General features: G+C 52.4%; 1 protein-coding gene across 5 annotated transcripts in view; it reads left to right on the forward strand.

Annotated features, from left to right (window-relative positions):
• The window catches only part of SFXN5 (sideroflexin 5), a 116,547-nt gene that overhangs the window by 55,734 nt on the left and 45,598 nt on the right, over positions 1 to 15,215 (forward strand). For all 5 annotated transcript variants that reach the window (XM_030877554.2, XM_060309135.1, XM_030877560.2 and 2 more), the window contains exons 7-9: positions 4,410 to 4,463; positions 5,481 to 5,537; positions 6,897 to 6,962. In XM_030877554.2, coding sequence (XP_030733414.1) covers positions 4,410 to 4,463; positions 5,481 to 5,537; positions 6,897 to 6,962 — 177 coding nt within the window. The remainder of the gene's footprint in view (positions 1 to 4,409; positions 4,464 to 5,480; positions 5,538 to 6,896; positions 6,963 to 15,215) is intronic.

Genomic DNA, 15,215 nt, shown 5'->3' on the forward strand with positions numbered 1-15,215 from the left:
CTTTATGGGATAAGCCTTGTGTTCAAAGACAAGATTGGGGCTAAATGATGCTCAATTGTGAATGTAGACTGTGGAGTTCAGAGAAATGAGAGACCAGCAAAGGCTAGAAAAGAATGAGGTAGAAGGAAAGGGACGATACTAACATTTAACACCTAGTGAGCACGTGCTGCGTGCCAGACACTGTGCCGAATTCTTTCCACGCCTTACTTCCTCTCTTGATCATCCAGAGAGGTACCAGGATTGTCCCCATTTAACAGATGAAGAAACAGAGGCACAAAGAACTCAAGTAACTTGTGTGTGGTCACATAGCCGGTAAATACTAGAACCAGGATTTGAGTCCAGCTCCTCCCACCACCAGAGCCTGAGCGTTGATCATCAGGGCCCATGGCCGGCCACCCAAGGGGAAGGGGAATCAAAGGCAGACAGATGTGCGGAGAGGACAGCTGCCCGGGGTGGGAGCTGTGGAGGGGACCCCAGTCGTGTTATGAACTATAAATGGGAGCAAAGATAGGATGTGCGATTTGGCCGAGGTCCTGCAGCAAGATAGGGTGCAGGCTGGGCTGGGAATTCTGGCTGTTGGCTCTCCTTCTACGTTCCCTGGTCCCAGCCGCTTTCTGGGCTCTCTCCACCCGCCACGCGGCCACGCCTGAAGTGTCTCCTTGGAAGAGGTGCAATCCACTGGCATTGAAGCCGGCGGACTGGCTCCCTCTCTCTATTCATCTCTTTCCTCCTTTCCCCTGCCATGTTCTGGAAAGGGCAGCATGAGGGAATGTGGGCAGGTTGCACCAGAGATATACATCTGAGAACTGAAGGAACATTTATTTTTAATTTAGACTTAAAAAGAAAAAAGGAAATTATAAAATATCTGCTCTTGCTCCTGGGATTGTGCAGATGGTGCTGCGTGTTGCCTAATAGGGAATGGGGCTGGCACCTGCGCGCTCGTGGCCCCACCAGCCTGACTGTAGGACCTGGAAGGCAGGATCCCTGTTCCTCTTGCCTCAGCCTCAGATGGCTCCCTGGGACCCCGTTTGGCCAATGTGGCATGGTGGTCCGCTGCCTTCTCACCTCACCCTCCCCGGACTCCCGTCTGCTGATTTCCTGAACATCCTCCTTCAATGAAGCCAGCCTCTCAGCTGTTCCTACTCGCATGAACACACACACGCACACCTCAGCTCCATCCTGTCACCCCCTTTGGCAGATAGCCAGACCTCTCCCTTCCTGAACTCCTGCTTGGATGTTAGAATTTATCAGTTTGACACACATCCAGATACCTGTTTAAACCATCTTGTTATTTTCATGCCCAGGAGTTATAAAGGACATTCTCATATATTTTCCTGTTTGGTCCTTGTGTTTATTGTGGTTAGATGCTATATATTCCTCTCTTCTGGTAATCTCCACTGGGAGCGGTATGGGACTCAGTGCATAGAAGATGCTCGAAAAGGGGCAGAGAATGTGACTCTTCTTTTGTATTCAGGCGGGTGATCTGATCTGGAGAAGGAGCCCCTAAAATCAGAGAGTTGGGGCCCCCAAGCCAGGAATCAGGAGACCTGACTCTTTCTCTAGCTTGCTTTAAAGGCTTGGGCAGATCACTGAATTTCTCCAAGTCTCTGTTGCCCCATTTGCAAAATATAGAAAGTAATCTATTTTGTCTGAGCTCCAGAGTTATTTTTTATTTTTTTTAGGGCATTATCATTTCTTTTTTTTTTTTTTAACATCTTTATTGGAGTATAATTGCTTTACAATGGTGTGTTAGTTTCTGCTTTATAACAAAGTGAATCAGCCCTGGAGTTATAATAAGGATCATGGCAAATGACATAAGGAGAAGTGCTTAGCAAAATCAGTCAATCAATTCATCTCTTTAAGAAAGCATGCAGAGTCAGAGGTGCCCAGCATGGACATCAGGCCCGTGTTTGGGCAGAAGTTAGGGACAGAAGGCTGGTCAGGTTGGCCAGCATGGTGAAAAACTCACTGGTTACACTTTGTGTGTGTGTGTATTGCATAGCCTGGGTATTAGTTTGGTTTAGTTTAGGGCTACGGTTTGTTCTGAAAAAAACTTGATATCACATAAAAAAATGCATGCCACAAGAAAAAACAAGTAAGGTGACCTGGCCTGGGCATCTTGACAGTCAGTGCAAAGAGGGACACAGTTGAATGCCCAGTGTTTGCAAGACAGATGCAAACCAGATGTTCAGAAGTATAAATTTCTGATCCTGAGATCAGAAAAATTTCCTCCGCGTGGATTCATAATGGGGTCCAACGTAATGAGCAGTGAGTGTCCTGGACAACAGCTGAAGGGTAAATACGAATCCCATGGGCCACATCTTATGACAGTCCTGGTGAGCCAAGCACAGTTCAGGGGGTGCAAAGGGGATTGAGGGGGAGAATACAATGTAGTTCATAACACACCAGTTTTACATAAACCAACGGATTAGGGGGAATGATGTGCTGAGTTCCCAACAGTGGAAAACAGCTTTTATATCCTCAGGCTTTGTGAGGCAGTCAGACATGCACATGTTTATACATACATCCACATGCATACGAATGCACAAACACAAATTCACACACACACACACACACTCGCGGGCTCATGCTGTCTGTTCCCAGCTTTAGGCCTCTCTAGGCTCAGCTTCCTCTCTATGGTCTGGCTCCTGACTGGGGCGCTAGGATGAGGCCCTGGGTCCCCTGGGATTACTTCTTGGCAGGACTGGTGGGAAAATTCCCTTTAAAGACAATGGGACCATCTGTATTGACTTCACACCTACTACCTGGAACCTGAGAATAGAATTTAAACTAAGACAGGACCTCCAAGGTCAACCTGTTCGCTTTATAGGGGAGAAAGCTAGAACCCCAAAGGGGCATGTCTTCTGCTGGAGATCACACAGGGATGGAGCCTAGGCTAAGACCCAAGCTCTCCTGACTCTCACTCCAGCACTCTAAGCTGTCATTGCAAAGAAAAATCAAGTTGGGATCTTATTTTGGGGAGAAAAATATCATAAGGTAATTCTTCATTGGACTATGGAATTAATTTACATTATGTAATTTTATTCAAACTGATACGGGCCAATAAATATAACTGTGTGTGCGTGTTTGCTGTTTTAAAACATTTTAATGTTTAAAACATGATTTACTAATGCTGCTAAGGATGTCTAGAATTTGATTTACTGCATAGAATTGAATGTTTACACATTCCTTACAGAAATTCTTGCCAAAGAGCCATTTTATCTACAAGAATAATAAATAAGTCAATATGTGGATGGCTGTGCACATTTTTTCCATATACAGCAGCACTTGGTAGATGTTATTTTGCACACAAGCACTCAAAAGGTAAATTTGAGAGACACACATGGATCCCCGAAGTCTAAGATTTGGTCAGTGTCAAGATCAGGCAATTAATCTTGACTTAAACCAAAAAAAACAAAGTCACTGAGTCTAGGTCTTAGGTGATATTTGGGCTTTGGGACTAATGGATCCACACTTATGTAACCAGACTTGGTCGTATGTGTGTATCTGTTCATTCATTCGCACATTCAACAAATACTTATTAGATATCTATGTTTCATTCAATAGCTTAAACATAGTGTAGGTGTTGCTTCATGGGGGCCCAGAGATAATATATAAATTTCCCTACTTGTCTTTGTAAAGCACTTAAGGCCTTTGAAATGATTCTTATTGAATCCTCACAAAAATCCTATTGGAGGGCTTCCCTGGTGGCGCAGTGGTTGAGAGTCCGCCTGCCAATGCAGGGGACACGGGTTCGTGCCCTGGTCCGGGAAGATCCCATGTGCCGCGGAGCGGCTGGGCCTGTGAGCCATGGCCGCTGAGCCTGCGCATCCGGAGCCTGTGCTCCGCAACGGGAGAGGCCGCAACAGTGAGAGGCCCACGAACCGCCCCCCACCAAAAAAAAAAATCCTATTGGATGGCTAGGGTGTGAAGGAGCCAGGTTAGCTGGGTGGAAGTAAAGGCGTTCCTTTTGTTTGCTGGTTTGTTTTTATTGTTCCCCTGCCCACCAATTACAAAAATATGCATGTCCACTGTTAAAAAGAACACAGAAATATTCAAGAAGAATGTGAGAAAGTACCACGTAACCTGACCTCCAGGGACGTCTACCTGCCGTGCTACAGATTTTTTCATGCCTGGAGATATGTATATGTATGTGTATTTGTGTATGTGGGTATATCTCGTGAGATTTTTTTTTTCTTTATAAAACTGGGATTATGTTGTCATATAATTCTGCAACCAAGTTTTTTCATCGTACATCATCTCACTGTGGGCAGTAGTTTGAATATACCTATCATACACATCAGTTTGTACAGATCTAGCTCACTTTTGTTCGTGGCTGTGTCATTTTTCTTTGCAAAAGCATAGGGCGTTTCTTTTGCCTTCTTCAGCCTTTTCTCTCTCTCTCATAGGTGGTTGGTCTTCTCTTGCCCAATCAGACATTGGCGTCCACTGTCTTCTGGCAGGTAAGAGTTTCCTTGCAAGCAGAGGGCTCCTGAAGGGGGCACCCAACAAGTGCTGGTTGGAACACCCTGTCCCAGTGTCTCCTCTCCATCCAGACCCCTCGGGGAAAGTCACCCCACTTCCTACTCCTCCCTAACCCAGAAGCCACTGGGAGAAACCCCAGGACTTCGGGCCCGCAGCCCAAGTCTTGGGCCATTATAGGTGCTCTGACTTTTGCACAGAGGTGATGAGGGCTGGCGGGTGCCCTCACCTGGTTGCTTGTCCCATGGCCAGTGACCTTGAGCCCTACAGCCTCATTTTGACATCAGCCTTACCCAATCTGTGGGGAAGGTAATCCACCCCCAACTCCAAGGTAGTGAGGTGGGTGAGAAAGCACCACGGACCCTGGTCTCTGCCCTTGGAGACAGTCTGGGGCGTGGCTCTCTGAAAACAGTAGAAGCTCAGTATGTATCTGTGTAGAGAGAGAGGGGCAGGAAGAAAAACCTGTCTGTCTTCAGGAGAAAATGTCAGAGTCTTCCTGAAAAAAGAAAAGCTCCTAATAATGTCTGTGTCTGGGCTCTGCAGGTGGTGTAGGGCACTGAGCTCTGTGGGTGGTGTAGGGCACTGAGGCTCAGACCTGTCGGGCATTCCAGGGGCTTAAGTGTCCACCTTCTGTCCAGTCGTTAGTATAAAAAGGGTGATGTGGCAAAGGCAGTGGGGCTCATTTGGGGCAGTGAACACCAGAATTTTGGGAGAGGTGGCCATCTCTGGACTGAGATGGATAGCTGGCCTGGGTGGGACCAGTGTCTTGGTTTGCCAGGAACTGAGGGGTTTCCCAGGACTGGGGCCTTTCAGTGCTAAAACTGCGCCGTCCTGGCGAACCAGGATGGTTGCTCATGCTAACTCAGGGGATGGATGGAACTACCGTGAACTAGACACCCGTGTCTTTCTGGAGGGGTGTGGCCTCCCAGGTCCAGGCCTGCTTCCAGGGAGGTGACCACACCTTTCCTGACTTCTCCTCTCCCCGCATTGCCTTTCAGTGGCTGAACCAGAGCCACAATGCTTGTGTCAACTATGCAAACCGGAACGCTACAAAGGTGAGCATCGCAGACCACCACCCGGTGTCAGGCTTCAGGCTGGGGTGACCCTCTCCCTCCCTACAGTGTGGCATGCCACCATCAGGGCTTCTCCTCTCGGTTTTACTGCCAGGCCTTCAGGAGGGGCCCTGCTGGGGAGGGGCTGCTCACGTGAAGTGACGAAGGCCCGGAACGTGGGAGTGTGGCGCGCGCGGCCAAAGGGATGAGCTCCGCTGGCTTCCGAATTCCCCTTGGGCAGCGCTTATACCCAGATCTTGGATCAGGACAGCATCAGCCATGTGGGGACTGACTTCCTCTAAACTTCCTCCAAGCTTGCCTGGAAGCTGCCTCAGTGCCCTAGGATTGTCAGCTGCAAAGCTAAAGGGCTGCTCTTGAGGGTGAGGGGTCTGAGAGGACTGGCACGTCCTCCCCAAAGTCCCCTGCACTCCTGGGATGAGCTCACAGTGGAGGTCCAGCCACCCTTCTATTGTCTAGGAAGGGGCTGGGCGCCTGCCTCGCTGGCAAGGCTGCCTTTCCCCTTGGTCCATTCTCCCACATTTCCGTCCAAAGGCAGCAGAGGAGAGGAATCTAGTTCCCCTTGGGGGGCTGTCAGTTTGGGGAGGAGAGGGTCTGGACATTTATAACTTTGGTGGGGAGTGATAGGGGAGTTATGAGCTGTCCTGGATGGTAGGAACTTCAGGGCCTGATACTCTGAGGACCTTCCCCCTCCTCCCATCTAAACCTTCGACCCACGCCTTGCTCATATGCTTCGCACACAGACATCTCTGCTTAGATGGCTCCCATTCACCTTAAACCAAATATCTCCAGAATTGCTGTCGTAGTTCCTCAGCTTTTCCTTAATGTTTTGTGTTGCAACTTGGGATCCATTTTCCCGTAGAAATATTTAGCAACTGTCTTCTACTGGCCTGGAAGCCCTGCATGGCTGACCAGGACCGTGAGAGCCAGCCAGGCTGTGGCCACCTTGACACTGCCATGTCCCCCGAGAAAATGCTCTGGGTGCCCAACAGCCCGCTTGCAACATTTAGCCTTCCTAAACTGGGTCCGCTTGCCCCAGCCGTAAACGGCCCACTTTGGCCCTTGCTATATTTTACCCGCAGCCAGCAGTGTCTGCCAAGGGCCTTCCTAGAGCAGGGCAGAAGGCCCTTTGGCGTCTCCCCAGACATAGCTGCCCTGTGTTTCCATGTGCGGAGCTGCGCTGAGGGAGGCCTGGATCCCTTTGGCTTCCAGAGGCCTTCCTCCTTGCCTGCCCTTCCAGGCTCGGGGGCAGGATTGCCTCTTGCCGGTTGGGGCCATTTGCAAGGGTGGAGGGTGGGAGCTTGGGACACCCAGGGGACCTGAAATTCTGTCTCTGTCTTCCAGCCTTCACCTGCATCCAAGTTCATCCAGGGCTACCTGGGAGCTGTCATCAGTGCCGTCTCCATCGCTGTGAGTAACCCCACACTCCCCGCCCCCTGGGCGTCCTCTCCATCTTGCTGCTCTGTGACTGCCCCACCCAGCATCCAGGCCAGACCTTATCTGAGGGTCAGGGCTGGGCAAGGGGCATGGGAGACAGGGTTTCTGGGTGGGGGCCATCAGGGCCGTCTTCCTAGGCGGAGAAGAGTAGACCCTGGTGACGCTTTCATAGAGGGGGAGCACAGGGCAGTGCTCCAGGTTTGGGAGAGCAGGCGGGGAGGTGAGGCAGTGCCTGTGGGCCACACGAAGGGCTGCACACTCCAGCCGGGGGCAGGATGTCTGCCCTAGAGGGGCCTGTGTTTACCCGACACCCTCCTCAGAGGAGCTGGTCTTCATGAAGCCGATGCAGGAGTGGAGGGTCTTTTGATCCATCCCCAAAGTTGGCTCAAATGTCAGCTCCCCTTTGCCCTTTGCCTGAGTTCCCTGGGTCCCCTCTTGGTGGCCTCAGTCATGTGGTCACAGGTCTAAGCCTTCCTGGAGTCCTGTGAATTCCTCAAGACAGGGGCAGTAGGCTCATTTTGAATCCCACAGGGTTTTGAGAATATAGCAGCTACTAAGTAGGGGAGGTTTATAGACTGACTGTGTGAGGGTGTAAGGATGTATCCCAGGTGACACAGCAAGGGGCCTGGGCCAGAGCCAGAAGAGAAGCCCAAGCTCCCGAGACCTTGGCATGTTCATCCCACCCTGTACCTCCATCTGGTCCTCTCTCCATCCTGGCTGGGTGGTCTCCTATAGCCCACTCCAGAGGTCAAAAGTCGCCTCACAACTTCATTACACGATAAATACATGTAATTGGTAAGAAAAGTAATTAGGAAATACAAATTAAAAAAACATTCACATATAATAAAAAATTCACATCTAATAATCTTTTTGTAAAACCCACTTTCTCATCTTTCCCATGTCATCAAATAAATGTTGTAGTTGTTCACGCCTGTGTACTAACCCATTGTACCTACTGTGTACCATCATTTATTTCACTGCTCTCCTAAGACAGGGATTTGGGGCTGTTCTGAGATGGCCTCGTTTACTCTGCTCCCATGTGGACCAGGTTCACCTCCAAACAGCTGTTAGGTGGGGGGGGGTCCCCACTTCATGCCCAAGATCACTCTCCTTCCCTGAATCCTTATGTCTTACCCCAAGCATGAAGCCAGAATTACCAAATCTATTTAGATCGTTCATCAAGAGACTGCTGGGCTTCCCTGGTGGCGCAGTGGTTGGGAGTCCGCCTGCCGATGCAGGGGACATGGGTTCATGCCCCGGTCCGGGAAGATCCCACATGCTGTGGAGCGGCTGGGCCCGTGAGCCATAGTCGCTGAGCCTGCGCGTCCGGAGCCTGTGCTCCGCAACGGGAGAGGCCACAACAGTGAGAGGCCCGCGTACCGCAAAAATAAAAAAGAGAGAGACTGCTAACCCCACCCTGGTGGTCCTGCAACCCAGCATGAGACTTCATTTGAGGGTCATACAAACTGGGGATCTCTGATTCTGGGGGGTTGCTGGCCAGCGTCAGGGGCTCTTGTGAGAGAGGAGAAAGGCTCTGTCGCCTCCTTCCTGCTCCTTATGGCAAGAGGAGCCCATCACTTTGCCTAGTTTAGCAGCTTGAAAATCCCATGTTCCTTCTTTGAGATTTAAGGGACCGTGTAGAGGAGCTGGGAGGGGGAAGGCCCACGGGGAGAATCCCGAGCGGCCTTGGCTCCGACGAGCTTGAGTGGAGGGGATGACCGTCCTGCTGGGACATCCTCCTCCTGCAGGCCTGGGGCTGCGGGGACACGGCTTCCTCCCAGGGCTCCGGGCTCTCCGCTTCCGCGGTCCTCAGTCATTCCATCCCAACTGCTTCATAAGGCCAGAACCAGCCCAGATTGTGGGTTGGGGGTTCTGATGCCCAAGCTGCAGAGTTACTGGGGGCTGGGGGCCCTCCAGGGCTCTCAGAGCCACGGTCTTACCCGCAGGGACAGGGACTCACGCTGGGCTGTCATGGCCCCCAGAGGGTGTGCCTTGCTGGGGACACCCTCCTTCCCCTTCCCCACCTAGCTGCGGAGCCCTTCCAGGAGGTGTTTCCCCAACCATGCCAGCCCCAAGTCGTAGAAGCTTCTGTCCTTCTCATGCACTCGCTCAGTTACGCCCCATGTCCTGTCCACTCATTGTTCTACTGGATTTCAAGTTAACCAGGGACAGGCCCTGTGTCTTCTCCCCCACGGAGGAGGGTGGGGAGCATTGCTCCATAAATACTTGTTAATTAGGTTGCTGATCGATTGCTGGCCTCAGGAGGCCCCTCTGTGCTCCATCCGCCAGGGGCTGCGTCCCTCTGCCTGACGTCTGCGCACAGTAAGGGTCTAACTCCGGCAGATGGAGTGGAGTTTCTGACTTGGAAAATTTGCAGCTTGCTTGCTTTTCTTTTGTGTGGGTAAATCACAAAACCTCCAAAGAAAGAGGCTTTATTTTATTTTCCTTTCCCTTGTTCTCTGGAAGCCCAGGCCCTGCGGCCTCATTAACTGATCTCTGCTTCAGTTAGTGACAAATCCTCCCCCCAGGGTGAGCCTGTTAGGAGGAGATGACCTGCAAACAAGTGTCACGGCCCCAGTGGTTGGCCCAGTTCTGGTATTAATTAAAATGAGTCCCTACAAGCAGGTGGCGTGGATGGGGGCTGACAGGCCAAGGGCAGATCCCAGGGATTGAGGACCCGCTGGAGTAGAGGCCAGGCCCTGGGAGTCCAGCCTCCTCTCCGGACCCAGGAGAGCCCTTTCCCCTCTCAGAAGAGCCCCTGACCTTGGGCAGCAGCCCCAAGAGTCAGGGGTCCCCAGTGTGCATCCCTAAGTGCAGGCTCATGCTGGTGGCAGGACCACCGGCAGGGGGTTAGCAGGCTTTTGGTGAACCCTCTAAATAGATCTGGCAATGTCTGGTTTCTTGCTCGGGAATAAAAAAGAAATTTCGTCTTAAGTTATTTTTGAAATCTAGCAGTTTGCTGTCTTTTAACAAAGGAAGTTCTGTCAGCGCTTGCTGTGCTTTAGTTCGGGCTTTTGTGTTGAGCACTTCTGTGGTCAACCCCGCTGAGCCCTGACTACCAGAGGGAGACCCATTCTCTCCCTTCAGGGGTGCACCTGTGCCGGGCCCTTTGCTGGTGCTGGGGGGGTGTCGCACAGACTGGTGTGTCCTTCAAGATGCCGAGAGGGGAAGCTGAGGAAACTCTGTGGTGTCACCAGAATTATGATGCGGTGACTTGGGTGAGGGGGGACTCAGGGGAGCGCCCCCTAATTCACACAGGGCTGACTCTTAGAGGACAGACTGGGGAGAAGTGAAGGCAGGGTCCGGTGCTCCAGAAAGAGGGCACAGCACACAAAGAGGCACGCAGGAGAAGGAGAGCATGACAGGTTCCGGAAGCTGTCAGAAAGTGAGTGTGGCTGCCACACCAGGAGTGATGGCGACCGGGTGATGCGGAATCGGGAGGGGGCGGGGTAGTGGGGGCTGGTCATAAGTCATCACGGGTGCCTTGTCAGGTGTTAGGAGAGTCATGCCAGGAACCCCTGCCTGGGCTCAGGGACCCTGGGGTGTTGCAGGGGGTACAGGCAAAGAGGGCTGGGGGGGAAGTCGTGGGGGGGTGGCTGGCCCAGCAGATGGACCACCCTTGTGGACACGGGGTCCTGGATGAGAGTGGACTTGGGGCTGGAGAGGAAGGCTCAGGGCTAAAGTCCCACATGAACCGTCAGGAGCTGGACGGTGGAGCCAGAGTATGAGAGTCGCCTCCTCAGGTGCTTCACCTTCAGCCAGGTCCACGCTGGCCGAAGACTTGCCCTGTTGGAGAAATGCTGACCTCTATTCCTAAAGGGCTTGCACCCTGGAGGGTCCTTTCTGTATAGGATGCAGTGACTGTGTGTTACCCTAGACATCAGGGCACAAGGAGGTATCCCAGGGGATCCCTGGGCTGAAACCCTCCCCCTCCCAGCTCCCATTGCCTAATGGAGCTCCATGTCCCTGTGATAGTCAGGCTGGCAAGTAATCAGAATGGCTAACACTTGTGGAGTGCCTACAATGTGCCAGGCACCGTTTAGATGTCCATCTCCTAAGGCATACCCTGAGCTACACCCTCAAGCACAGAGTGAGCCAGGTGCAGTCTTGCAGAAAGCCCAGGAACCAAGTACGAAGGTGGGTGGAAGTGCAACCCCTCGTTACTCTTAAAGGGCCCCTCAAAAATGTTCTCCCAGTCCCCACTGTTCTCAGGGTACCTGGGAGGGACTTGTTTACCGGAGTGCATGGTAACAGTTCCTCCAGCTGGAAGCCAAGAACACTGCTTGGCTTTTCCCACCTTCTCACGCCACAGGGGAGCAGGAAGAAAAATGTGTCCTTTGTCAGCAGAATAGTGTCTGATTAAGCCAGCTCTGTCACTGACTTCACCTCTCAGCGTCCTCATTGGTGTCCTCACCTGGTGTCTTCTGTGGTCCAGGGTGTAGCTCATGGTGCCTCCGTGGTCCAGGGTGTAGCTCAGGCCCAGCTATTCTTCTCTGAGTCTGATGGAGGTAGGAGGTCAACAGCCTGAGAATCCAGACCAGACTGTAGTCTCACTGCTTTCACTCTGTGGGGCTGCCAGGTTGGAGGGCCCATGGTATGGACCCTGTATCAGAATCTGAACTGTTCCAAAAGCCTGCAGATGGTGATGCTGGCAGTGGCAAGTCTGATGCAAATATCGGCTTCACATCTATAATGGGGAGGACAAGTTGTTGTCCTTCCTAGATGGAAGGGGTCTGATGTAATTGGCTTTCTAGCAGGTAGCCAGCAGGCTCCTATGAGGAATGGTTCAGGGGTCAGTGTTGGTCACTATTGCTAGCAGAGAAGCCACACAGCTGCAGCTGGAGCTGAGTGGTGTGTGAACCTGTGCATAACTCTGTCCTGGCTACCTTGGCCCTTTGCTCTTGAACCAGTTGCCAAGTGAGTCTGGTTGGGGTTTCAGGACGGTTGACCTCCATAGAGGGTCAGGGTCCACTGGTTGTTACCAAGAGTTTATTCTACAACACACGCCCTCTGGTGGGCATTTTTGGTACCTCCCAGATTCCTTGACCTGCCCCAGCCCTTGCTCCACCAGGGCCCACAAAAATCCCTGACCACATAGTTATATTATCCGCCACCCAAGAGTAGATCCTAAATTCTGACCTCATGCCATCCCTCCTTTCAGATATGCCCATTCCATTGCTCTCCAGGGCCCCTTGGACCCCCTTATGGCAGGTGCCAGTAGAGTCTGCAAAGCCAGCTGCAGACAGCCTGGTATTTCATGCTTCTGAAGCCTGGTGAGTCCCCCTCCCTTCTTACCTGGCTGCGTCCTACTCTCCCTTAGGACTCAGTTGGGCATCCCCTTTCTCAGAAGCCTTCACAGCCCTGGGGGCTGCCCCCTCAAGGCCCCTCCTCCTGGCAGAGTGGGTGAGCCGTACGCTCAGGTGACCTTAGACCTGTGCACGCAGCATCTAGCCCCAGAGAGCTGTGCCTGCTGAGGTGGACGGCAGTGGCTGCAAAAGGCATCTCCTTCATGGCTCTTTTTTTTCCGCCTCAGAAATCAATCAATCGCTTGATTTATCTAGAAACATTTATTAGGCACCTACTCATTTCGCCAGGCACCAGAAATTCCGTGAGGAATAAGAGAGTATACACGGTCCTTGGGCCCAGCACTTAGAGCCTATTGGGAGAGATGGATATTTAGTAAAGAGTCCACAGGCAAAAATACTTCTGTGCAATTCTGTTTCTCATAATATACATGTGTTGCTTTGATTCCCAACATTTTAAGAAGTAAATGAATATACTTAGGGACTGTAATGGGTACATGGAAAGAAGAATTCCAGGTTCTGTGAGAGGCTGCAAAAGGAGAGCTCCGAGTGAAGAGGAGGCCTCTTTGAGGGCTTGATGTTCAAGCTGAAAAGTGAGGAAGCCAAGGGACAGCAGGGCTTGAGAGAGAGGGAGGGAGGGAAGGAGAGAGGGAACTGGCTTGTTGGAGAGGCAGGGCGGCGGCAAGGTGGCTGGAGCCTCGCAAGCACGGCCTGGAGGTCATGCAGGGCCCTGCGGGTCTTAAGTGCAGTGAAGCCACTGAAAGACGAATGCACGTTGGTGTCCAGTTTTGGAAGTCCACTCTGGCTGCTATAGATTATACAGGGGATTAGAGGGGTCAGGGGTGCGAGTAGGGGTCCCAGTTAGGAGGTGGGTAGCTGTCCAGGGAGAAGCGATGGGTGCTTAAGCTAAGTGGTAGGAGCAGAGAGAGAGAGAGAAGACACTGAGTAGCTTGAACAGGGAGCTCTGCCCTGTGGACTGGATGTGGGGTGGCAGAGACTCCTGTCCAGGTAGACTTCTAGGTTTCTGGCTTGAGGAGCTGAGCTGGGAGTGGGAGAGGCAGACCGGGTGTGGCTGAGGAGGAGAAAGATAACCTTCATTTGTGGTGTGTGCAGGTGGAGTGCCTGAAGTCCATCGAGACAGAGGCATCCCGCAGGGGACCAGATATGTGGGCTGGAGTGGAGGACACAGCCTGCGTGATGCAGGCATTGCCCCAATCCCATCTGAGGTCTCCTCTCAGGCCTTGCAGAAGCTAGGCTGGTGTCGGCCTGGAAGGACCTTCATACTCAAGGAGACAGTTATCAGCCATGTAGCACATGACACTGAAGGTCTTGTGACATGGAGCTCCCACCCCACCCCAGTTCTTGGTACTGGTCAGCACTCATCTCCACCAAAGCGGATGGCCAGGGAGCCAGTCCTCCCTCCTCTTCCTCTGACCTTCTCAGCTGCCCATGGCAAATTTACCCGCCTGGGAGCCAGAGCTTGGAAAGAGGTAGCCAGAGAAAGTCCACTGCTTCCTCCGGCCAAATCTGATGTCCCATGGATCCTGGGCTCTGGCTTCTCCCAGGACCCCCGTCTGCTGGCCACATGGGGAATTCTTATGAAAAATCTGCACCCCGTTTGTGTTCCTCTCCACCAAAATACAGCCCCTGTTTGGTTAATTTCTATTTTGTGGCTTATCTGGAAGCTGTTAAAACAGACCCCGGGGGACCCTCTGCAGTGATTGTTCCATATCTCATTATCTTTCCTGAACCCGATTGTTAGCTCAGATTTTTCTGATCGCTAGCTGCTGTTCGTGATGAGTTGTGTGCCATTAATGCCAGCTGGTTCCCTTAAACAGGACCCACCATGCCAGGGAAAGTGAGCTGGCATTCAGAGCCACCAGCCACTTGGCTTTTTAATTTTAATGGGCTCCACCAAATGTTCCAGGCCAAAGGGTCCCCAAGGAACCAGAACAGACAGGCTCCCAACCCAGTCAGCAGCCCACCCTGGTTCCTTCCCAGGCTGTGGCCATCCCAGCTGTTGGGACACTAAGGTCTGGATTGGGGGCCTCCCCTGTATTCATGCCTTCTTGCCACGAGGCGCATCCTTGATGAGTGGACGGCGTGACCTCAATGGCTCCTAGCGAGCTTGCAGCCACACATGTGCCTGGGCCTTCCCCCTACTTTGCTGGTCCCAGCCCCTTCCCACATGCTCAGGCATGTGGGCTGTGCACTAAGAAAAGTGTGTGTGCCTCACTAAATCTCACCTGTCCATGTTGGGAAGACCCTGGTGGCTTCAGGGAAGGGGAGGCCAGAAGAGACCTGGGACCCAAGAATTGTTTTTCTCTTCTTTCCTCCTCCCTAGCCTGGGCTCCCACCTAGAGTGGGGGAGACAGGCTGGGTCATCACTCTGGGCTGTGCCAATCCTAGCCGGTGGGAAGAACAGCCAGCCAAGGAGGGGAAGGCTTGAGGGCAGTGGGCATGTCTGAGTGTTTGCTACAACCAATGATCACTATTCCTTCCTGCCCTGCCACCACCCTCCAGCCTGGCCTGCCCTCAAGAGGCTGCCAGGGAAGGGTTCCAGCTCCCTGCTGGCTTCTCAGAGGACTCCTGCTTCCCATCCCTCCAGCACTTCCTGCATCCTTCCAAACAAATGTGGAGGGTTTTGAACCCAGACCTTCTATATTCTAGCTGCCGAGGGCAGAGGTGGCTCAAGACCCCTATCTCCTCTGCCTGGAGCTGCCTTCCAGGCCTCTGGGCCCCAGCCCCAGGCTGGTCTTTTCAGGGAGGCTTTTGCTTTGCAAACAGCCAGTTTTAAATGGCTTGTAGTAATTTTAAAAAATGGCCTGTCAGACATTCCTCATTGAGATGGAAGACAGTTGGAAAGTAAATAGCACAGTGGCTAAGAGCAAGGCTTTGGAATTAGCAGACCCTGGGTTTGAAT

This window comes from Globicephala melas, chromosome 12, assembly GCF_963455315.2.
Source record: "Globicephala melas chromosome 12, mGloMel1.2, whole genome shotgun sequence".
In the NCBI taxonomy this organism is placed as follows: domain Eukaryota; kingdom Metazoa; phylum Chordata; class Mammalia; order Artiodactyla; family Delphinidae; genus Globicephala; species Globicephala melas.